The 9,968-nt window shown below is 45.1% G+C and overlaps 1 protein-coding gene across 1 annotated transcript in view; it reads right to left on the bottom strand.

Moving 5' to 3' along the window:
• Nucleotides 1–5,890: 5,890 nt before the first annotated feature.
• LOC119301047 (ABC transporter G family member 41-like) overlaps nucleotides 5,891–9,968 on the bottom strand; it is a 22,215-nt gene continuing 18,137 nt past the window's right edge. Inside the window, exons 18-23 of the mRNA XM_037577950.1 lie at nucleotides 8,033–8,116; nucleotides 7,598–7,731; nucleotides 7,141–7,374; nucleotides 6,879–7,050; nucleotides 6,537–6,791; nucleotides 5,891–6,451 (exon numbers count right to left, since the gene is read on the bottom strand). Of these exons, the coding sequence (XP_037433847.1) occupies nucleotides 6,182–6,451; nucleotides 6,537–6,791; nucleotides 6,879–7,050; nucleotides 7,141–7,374; nucleotides 7,598–7,731; nucleotides 8,033–8,116 (1,149 nt within the window). The 3' untranslated portion in view covers nucleotides 5,891–6,181. The remainder of the gene's footprint in view (nucleotides 6,452–6,536; nucleotides 6,792–6,878; nucleotides 7,051–7,140; nucleotides 7,375–7,597; nucleotides 7,732–8,032; nucleotides 8,117–9,968) is intronic.

The following is a 9,968-nucleotide window of genomic DNA, read 5'->3' as shown; positions in this document are numbered from 1 at the left end:
GGCTTCTTTGGCCACTTTTATTTTTATCATGGGACAATGTTCTAATAAAGATGATCATCACACTTTTATTTACTTACAACTCAATATCACAACTCGATACTAGAACAAAGATATGACTCTATATGAATGCCTCCGGCGGTGTATCGGATGTGCAATGATCTAGCGTAGCAATGACATTGAAAAATGGACAAGCCATGAAAACATCATGCTAGCTATCTTACGATCATGCAAAGCAATATGACAATAAATACTCAAGTCATGTATCTGATGATGATGGAAGTTGCATGGCAATATATCTCGGAATGGCTATGAAAATGCCATAATAGGTACGTATGGTGGCTGTTTTGAGGAAGATATAAGGAGGTTTATGTGTGACAGAGCGTATCATATCACGGGGTATGGATGCACCGGCGAAGTTTGCACCAACCCTCGAGGTGAGAAAGGGCAATGCATGATACCGAGGAGGCTAGCAATGATGGAAGGGTGAGAGTGCATATAATCCATGGACTAAACATTAGTCATAAAGAACTCACATACTTATTGCAAAAATCTATTAGTCATCGAAACAAAGTACTACACGCATGCTCCTAGAGGGATATATTGGTAGGAAAAGACCATCACTCGTCCCCGCCCGCCACTCATAAGGAAGACAATCAATAAATACCTCATGCTCCAACTTCGTTACATAACGGTTCACCATACGTGCATGCTACGGGATCACAAACTTCAACACAAGTATTTCTACAATCCACAACTACCCACTAGCATGACTCTAATATCACCATCCTTATATCGCAAAACTATTGCAAGGAATCAAACATTCAGTGATCTACAAGTTTTATGTAGGATTTTATGACTAACCATGTGAATGACCAATTCCTATCATCTCTCTAAATAGATATAAGTGAAGCAAGAGAGTTTAATTCCTTCTATAAAAGATATGCCCACGCTCTAACAAATATAAGTGAAGCAAAAGAGCATTCTACAAATGGCGGTTTTCTATGTGAAGAGAAATAGGCAATCCAAACTTCAAAAGATATAAGTGAAGCACATGAAGCATTCTATAAAGCCATACTCAAAAGATATAAGTGAAGTGCAATGAGCATTCTATAAATCAACCATGGACTATCTCATACCAGAATGCTGCATAAAATAAAAATGAAAACTAAATGCAAAAGACGCTCCAAGATTTACGCATATCATGTGACGAATAAAAATATAGCTCCAAGTAAAATTACCGATGATTGTTAGAAGAAAGAGGGGATGCCTTCCGGGGCATCCCCAAGCTTGGTTGCTTGGGAGTCCTTGAATATTTACTTGGGGTGCCTCGGGCATCCCCAAGCTTACGCTCTTGCCACTCCTTATTCCTTCATCCATCGTGATCTCTCCCAAAACTTGAAAACTTCAATCACACAAGACTTAACGGAAAGTTCAGTCAGATCAGTTAGTATAATAAAGAAAATCACTACTCTAAGTACCATTGCAAACCAATTCATATTTTGTTTTTGCATTGTAGCTACTGTAATATAACTTTTCCATGGCTTAATCCACTGATATAAATCGATAGTTTCATCAAAACAAGCAAACTATGCATCAAAAACAAAATCTATCTTAAACAGGACACTCTGTAGAAATCTGAACATTCACCATACTTCTGATACTCCAAAAACTCTGAAATAATTAGGAAAAATAAACAATTTTTATAGAAATACAATGCAAAAAGTTTCAGAACCGTTTGACATTCCAGTTAAAAAAATGTAAAATCATGCACTACAGCCAAAGTTTCTGTTTTGCACCGCACAAACCAACAAGCAATGTAAACATCCTAAAGGCAAATCTTGGCACATTAATTTTATAATACAATGGAATTGTACAAGGGGATAATTATTTTTGTTGAAAAGTTTCTGTAATCAAGATTCACAAAGTTTCCGTGAGCATGAACAAAGTTCAAGGAGCTCCCCCACTTCAACAATGCTTGTCTCTCTCACTTTCACTTTCCTTTTTGAAAAGTTTTGGGTTCCCCTCTTTATTTTTTTTGTTTTTAAACTTAATGGAAGCACTCAACAGAAATAAATGACTCTCTAAAACTTCTGGGTTGTCTACCTGGCAGCGCTTTCTTTAAAGCCATTAAGCTAGGCATAAAGTGCTCAAGTAATGAATCCACCCGGATCCCAATGTATATCAAAGCCAATTTTAATTAACAATGATTTGTGATTTAGTAGTGAGCACAAAGTAACATATATCATGCAACAACGAAGTCTAACTCTCTTCCTATGCATCGGCATGTCATAAAAGCACAATTCATGCACACATAGTAAAGGCCAATGCATAGTATAAACAGTTTCTTGCAATTCTATCGTGTTGGAAACATAAAGAGGCGGAGATGTAGTTCCTCTCTCATAATAATTGCAAGTAGGAGCAGCAAGCACATGCATATTATAGTCATCAAAATTATCATGTGCAACGGTAAAAGGCAACCCATCAATATAATCCTTAATAAGTGCAAACTTCTTCGATATAGCAGGAGAATTTAAAAAGATAATAGGACTATCATGCGTGGGTGCAATAGCAAAAATTTCATGTTTAACATAAGGAACTATAGCAAGTTCATCTACATAAGCATAATTCATATTGGCATCTTGGCCACAAGCATATCAAGCATCATCAAAAAGGGATATTTCAAAAGAATCAATGGGATCATAACAATCATCATAGCATTCATCCTTCGGAAGATTCGAAGGGAAATTAAACAATGTATGGGATAAAGAGTTACTCTCATTAGATGGTGGGAATGGTTGATCAATTCGCTCTTCCTCCTTTTGTTGTTCGCTCTCCTCATCTTTTTCATCCAATGAGCTCACAATGTCATTAATTTCTTCTTCCAGACTCCTGTAAAATATTAGTCTCTTCTTGGACAGCGGAGGAGTCCTCAATATATGGTTTAATATAAGGATTAGAAGCATAATTATCATAGCAATATTTAAGTATGGCCAAAATTTCAGATTTGTAGAGAGCGGTATCACACTCTTCAATAAAAGAAGCAATTTCACAAGTACCCCTAAAAGCAACAAATTCATCAATTTGTTGAACATCATAGTAGTTATAAACATCCTTAGTATGCGAAGATATGATTCCATTATCACTAAACCCACATTGGTAAGGAAGGTGTTTCTTAGGGTCTTTAGAACAACAAGTACAATCATATATTTCACATAAATTCCAAGTATAGCACTGCAAATGGTGAATTTGATTCAGTAAAAGTTTCCCTTTTCAGATATGCGGTGTCGCACATAACAAGCATGCTCATCTAAAGATTTGCCCTCAACTAAGCTAGTTGGGGTTTCAGCCCGAGCACATAGGGATCGAAGATGATCCAAGTAAAAAGCTTCAGTAGTGTGATAGATTTTGAGTGGTTCTTCAACCATTGATTCAGTAGGTACCACTAATTTTTTTGGTATTTTGCGTTTCCTACCCATAACTAAAGATAGAAAACAAGAGCACAAAATAAAAACTACTTAGTGATAAAGCAAACAAACACACACGAGAATATTCACCCCACGCTATAGATCCCCGGCAATGGCGCCAGAAAAAGATCTTGATAACCCACAAGTATAGGGGATCAATTGTAGCCTCTTTCGATAAGTAAGAGTGTCAAACCCAATGAGGAGCTAAAGGTAGAACAAATATCCCCTCGAGTTCTATCGACCACCGATACAACTCTACGCACGCTTGACGTTCGCTTTACCTAAAACAAGTATGAAACTAGAAGTACTTTGTAGGTGTTTTTGGATAGGTTTGCAAGATAATAAAGAGTACGTAAATAAAAAGTAGGGGCTGTTTAGATAAAGACACAACTAAGTTATGTTTAGTAGAGAGCTTTTTGTCACACAAGAAAGTTATTTGTCCCTAGGCAGTCGATAACTAGACCGGTAATCATTATTGCAATATTTGAGGGAGAGGCATAAGCTAACATACTTTCTCTTCTTGGATCATATGCACTTATGATTGGAACTCTAGCAAGCATCCGCAACTACTAAAGATCATTAAGGTAAAACCCAACCATAGCATTATAAGGCATCAAGTCCTCTTTATTCCCATACGTAAACAACCTACTTACTCGGGTCTGTGTTTCTATCACTCACGCCACCCACCATAAGCAAATCATGACCATATTGCAAACCCTACAGCGGGGATCCCTCACGCTTGCGCGACGCGGAGAGCACCATAGGACAGCACCAATAATAAAACATGCAACTCAAATCAATCATGATCATCAATTAACCCATAGGACAAAACAAATCTACTCAAACATTATAGGATAGCCATACATCATTGAGAAATAATATATAGCGTTGAGCACCATGTTTAAGTAGAGATTACAGCGGGTAAAAGAGGGGTAACACCGCTGCATAGAGGGGGGAAGAGTTGGTGATGATAGCGGTGAAGTTGTTGGTGTAGATTGCGGTGATGATGACCCCGACACCGTTCCGGCACCACCGGGAGAGAGGGGGAGAGATTCCCCCTTATTCTTCTTCTTCTTCTTCTTCTTCTTCTTCTTCTTCCTCCTTGACCTTCCCCCTAGATTGGAGAAGGGTTTCCCCTCTGGTCCATGGCCTCCATGGCGGCGGAGGGGCGAGAGCCCCTCCGAGATTGGATCTGTCTCTCTGTCTCTCTCTGTTTCTGCGTTCCCTGATTATGCCCTTTCACCGTTTCTTAAATTCCCGGAGATCTGTAACTCCGATTGGGCTGAATTTTGGACACGATTTTTATCCGGATATTAGCTTTCTTGCGGCGAAAGAAGGGCACCAACCGCCTTACGGGGTGTACACAAGGGTCAGGGGCGCACCCCCTGCCTCGTGGGCCCCTCGAGCATCGTATCGCGTTGATTTCACTTCCCAAAATTCACATATATTTCAAAAAAAAAATCTCCGACAGTTTTTATCCCATTTGGACTCCGTTTGATATGGATTTACTACGAAACAAAAAACATGCAACAAACAAGGACTGGCACTGGGCACTGGATCAATATGTTAGTCCCAAAAATAGTATAAAAAGTTGCCAAAAGTATATATGAAAGTTGTACAATATTGGCATGGAACAATCAAAAATTATAGATACGATAGAGACGTATCACTGCCCAACCCGCGCCGCCCGCCGAGCTCCAAGCGTCGGATCTGCCGGGCACGCTCCTCGCCAAGCTACCGTGTAGCACCGCGCAGCAGAGAGGCCACCGTCCGGACCTCACCGCGGCACTACTGCCCACGGCCAGAGCAGCCGCCACGCCAAGCCGCTGCCCTAACCCGCACCACCCGCCGGCCCCAAGAAGAAGCCACCGGGACGCTAACCACCACCACAGATCATGCGCCTCCACGCCCTAGCCAACACCACCGGGAGCCCTACCACCCCACCAGAGCATCACATCCACCAGCAGCAATACCATCACCTTAGCAGGGCCGCCAGCCGTCCCCGCCGCCACGAACCGCCACCAACAACCTGATCTGGGCAGACACACCCAGATCCGCCGCCAGAGCACCCCAATGCCCTGGAGCCCCACAAGCCGTCGTTGGACGGGGGGGGGGGAGGAGCCACCATGACGCCGGGGGAGGGGAAGGGAGTCGGAGCAGGAGAGGGTTGCCTCCCGACGTCGGCGGACAGGAGGGGCGCCCCGCCGCCGCCTACGTCATGCGGCCTTGCGACGGCGAGGAAGGGGAGGCCGAGGCGAGGAGCGGGGGGCGACGGCGCTAGGGTTGCCGCCCGGAGTTGCCCGCAGGAGCGACTCGGAGGCGGAGCGGGGTGGGCTTTTCCTCCGTCCCAGCAAAATACCAATTCTATTCTGCTCATGAAAATTGTCAGGGTTGTGCGTTGTGGTTTTTCATCACTACAAAACTTGTATTGCAAATATATTCACAATAATAACAAATGATTTACAATAATAATACTAAATGAGATAGGCTAGAGTGAAAGTGCCTAAGTGTCTGTTAACGACAATATCGCACATCTTCTCGAATACTAGCTACTACTGGAATTTTGTTCTGCTATATATCCCATTTACACAAAAGTACATACACTGACCTCTTCGTGTTGGTAAGCGGGCTTTCAATTTTAACACACAGAGATATGTGTGTTTGCAATATCTATTCTATATCGTGCTACTGTTTTACTACTATGAAAATGTGTTTGTCTATCGCCTTTGGAAGTTGAGTTTTGAGATGTTGTAACCAAAGAGGACGGCAAAGAGGACAGGGAATGCTGCCAGGGCCACCGCTGCCAGTGGCAGTAGGTCACGGCGAAAACCAAAGTAGTCCCTCATGAATGCTGCGACGGATTTGGTCTCTCCAAATACATCGATCATCCTGTCGTCGTGATCTCCGAACTGCGTGGTGAAGAAGACATTGAGCGTCCATGACATTGGGGAGATGTAGTAGAGCCATATCCACCATTTTGGTATTTGCTGCCATATGTTTATGTATTTTTTGTAAGCACCATTATTTTGTAATGGTTAATACTAGTACTAGAGTTAAGATGGCTTTACTTACAGGCGCAGGCACGATGAACCCAGACATGAGGTTCTGTAGGGTGTAAAACATGGATGCAAGTATGGAAGCGATTTGGATGTTGGGGGTGAGCGACACAATCATCATTCCCAGGTAAAGGAAGTAGAACAGCGTGCACAACATGGTGTACATGAACCAAAAGAACTTTGCTGCTGTCCACTCGTACCCTATCATCGGATATGCTATCAACATGAAGATCACTACCTGCACCAGCACATAAGGTATCTCCATGGCAACCTATCCCCAAAAAAGATAAGTCAATATCTGAACATAGCAGTAATAAAATCTATCTGAAGATAGTAATCTTCATGTGATTAATAGGACCTGCGCAAAGGAGTAGGCCCAAGGAGAGTACATCCCTGCGAACCTCTCCCTGTACACGACGGAGCGTTCAACGGAGACAAAAGGCATCACTGATTGGCAGTTGTTGATGCCACTGAACAGAGTGGTTCCATACATGCACCCCAATATGGTGATGAGACCTTGCTGGTCGTTTCTACCCTCAAACAAAACAAGCAACTTCAATCATATGCTTCCATCATACATGCATCAGTTAAGAGGCATAATTAAGAGATGGCTTACGTACATGTGGTTGATGTTGCCTTTCTGCCAGAATAACACACCAAAGAAAATGCAGGCCACTGTTATGAATACCATCCGCACCAGGTTGTAAGAAGGAGTTCTCCAATATGACAAACACTGCTTCCAGAGGCAAGCTTTGAATTGCTCCCGAAACTTCTGCGGAAACTGGGTTGGGAAATGGAGGTCACTTGTACCAGGAACTGGTATGCTCAAGCGCTTCACCAGCATGTCCTTGTCCCTTTGGTCACAAAATTTACATACTGGTTAGCATGAATATTGCGCTAAAAGAAATTTAAGTACTAAATGGTATGTCTGTTAAGTATGCTATGGTAACCCATGCTTATATTCCATTCTGGTCAAAACTCATTTTTGAGATCACAAGCCTGTTTTGTTTTTCTCAGGTATTCTGATCAAAACTTTCAATCTGTTTTACAAGCAATGTTTCTTCGAAATTGACTTACTTGCACATTGATGAGTCCCTGTAGATTTGTGCAAAATCTACTCCCAGTTGAAGTTCCATAGATGTAGAAGTAACTTCTAGCATCCATGTTGATGGGTTGTACTTGTCCTTGATACCGGGAACCCCATGTATTTCCTAGAAAGAATAAAGAAAATAATTTCACTAGTTTGTATAACACAAGCAGGTGGTGAACTGAGTATAGCCTTCTGTGATTAATATTGCTTGCTCCTTCATGTATTATGTAGATTGCAAATTCATGTGGACTGGAGAATGGGTTCAGAATAGTACATAATAGAAAGAGATGCAAACAAAATATAATTAGGTCAGGTAAATGATATGTTTAAATTGACTTGCATCACATATAAATGTGTGATACAAATTATATGTGCATGTACTTAGTTATTTTGTGTAAGGACAAATTAAGATTAATAATTACCTGGAAATACTGGATGACTTCACATGAATGGTGTCCAACTGGCCCAGCATAGATCAACTCTCCACCCCTTTTCATCAGCATCAACTAGATACATATGAGAAGCTAATTAGTAAATATGGCACTTCACTTATATATGGATTTATTTTGGTTAATGAACTTATGATTAATAGTGCATCTAAATTACTTGGAACTAAGGTGTAGGCTTTATCTGAATTGCCCACATGATTACACGATTATGCATTAGAAAATACATATGTATTTTCAGAAATAGAGTTTCATTTGCTACAGAACTTTCATACTCATAAATTAAAACATATGCAGCTATCATGATCTTCTTTTACTTAATTGGCACTGCTAAAACACAACCAGGATAACTGCTGTACATAGTTTTCTCTTTCCTCCAGTTAATGTGGGAGTTTCTATCCTGTGAACGAACGTGTCAGCTTGTTTTCATCAATTTAAATAATACAACAGAGGTACCGTTTCATTCTGTAAAAATGCTCCCGCTCCCGCTCGCCTCCTCCGGCCGCGGACCGGCACGAACCGAGTCGTCGGTCGCCTTCTCTGTCGCGCCGGCGGGAGCCGAGCCGCTCCCTAGCTCGCGGCGGCCGCCCGCGCTCCCCCGCCCGCTCCCAGGGCCTGCTGGACCCTCCGCCCGCCTCCTCCAAGGTGCGCCGGTACCAGCCACCCCGCGGGGAGCCGCACCTCCCCCCGGCCGGCAATGGTGCGGGTCGCGGCCGCCCTAGGGGCAAGCGCAAGAAGAAGCGTGGCCTTGCGCGGGCTAATGGTGCTGCCCCGGCCACTGGCCCCTCTCGCGATCCGGCTGCCTCGACTACGACCGCCCTCCTACCCGACGACCGCTCCGCCGACCTCGTCAAGTGCTTCAATCGCGGCCTCTCCGGCCACTCTCAGGTTGTGTGCACGCGTCCTCGGTGCTGCTACCTCTGCTCCGACCCGGACCACCCGGCCTTCCTTTGCCCCGACCGCCCGGTGGCTGAGGAGCTGATGATGTATGAGCACGGGATTGAGGGCCTCGGTTACTTCCACATCGAGGTGCCTGACATCCCCGCCCCTTCTCCATCGCTCTTGGCCGTTGTCACCGTGAAGGATGGGGTGGCCTCGCCGGAGATGATCGAGACCGAGCTCAACCACCTCTACCACTGCTCCTGGGATTGGCAGGTCTCCATGCTGCCGGGAGGTCAGATCTCGGTCGTCTTTCCAGACGCGGTCAGCCACGGCTACGGCACTCGCAGCGGAGACATCACCCTAGCCCTCCACAAGCTAGTGGTGGACATCTCCGTGCCGGTGCAGGACCCCCGGCGGTCGCGGTCCTGGACACTACATGGATCCTCATCGGCGGCCTCCCCGACATTGCCCGCTCCGAGCGGGTCATTCGGAACATGTCCCGCATCCTTGGCAAGGTGGTCGTGGTGGATGAGCTCTCCCTCCGTAAGGAAGAGGAGGTCCGGGTCAAGGTCAAATCCCTTGATTCATCCAGACTCCGTGGCACGGTTCGTGTCTTCTTCAACGACCAGGGCTTCGACTTCCGCATCTCTCCCGAGCCGCCCAACCACATTGGCCGCCCCCGCATCCCCGACGATAGCTTTCTGGGGGGCGGCTCTGCTGGGGGAGGCGATGGTGGCCACCGCAGCGACCGTGACCCTCGCCACGGCCACCCCTCTGGCTCGGAGGATGACGACGACGGCTTCAAGGACAGTCCGCACGACCAGCCTCCCGCTCCGACTGCTAGGGGCGGTACCGGGGCTGGCCGTTCCCGCGCAGCGGATCCCCTGCCCTCTGATGACGACTGCCTCGACGCCTCGGACGTGAGCCTTCAGGTCTTCCCGGCATCTTCGCCGCGCTCCCCCGACGGTACTACCCCCGGCATCTTCGCCCTCTCCCCCGGCTCAACCGACCTGGCTGACCCGGCCCTGCC

This window comes from Triticum dicoccoides, chromosome 5A (genome assembly GCF_002162155.2).
Source record: "Triticum dicoccoides isolate Atlit2015 ecotype Zavitan chromosome 5A, WEW_v2.0, whole genome shotgun sequence".
NCBI classification, from domain to species: Eukaryota; Viridiplantae; Streptophyta; class Magnoliopsida; order Poales; family Poaceae; genus Triticum; species Triticum dicoccoides.
This window is presented reverse-complemented; position numbering and strand designations above follow the sequence as displayed.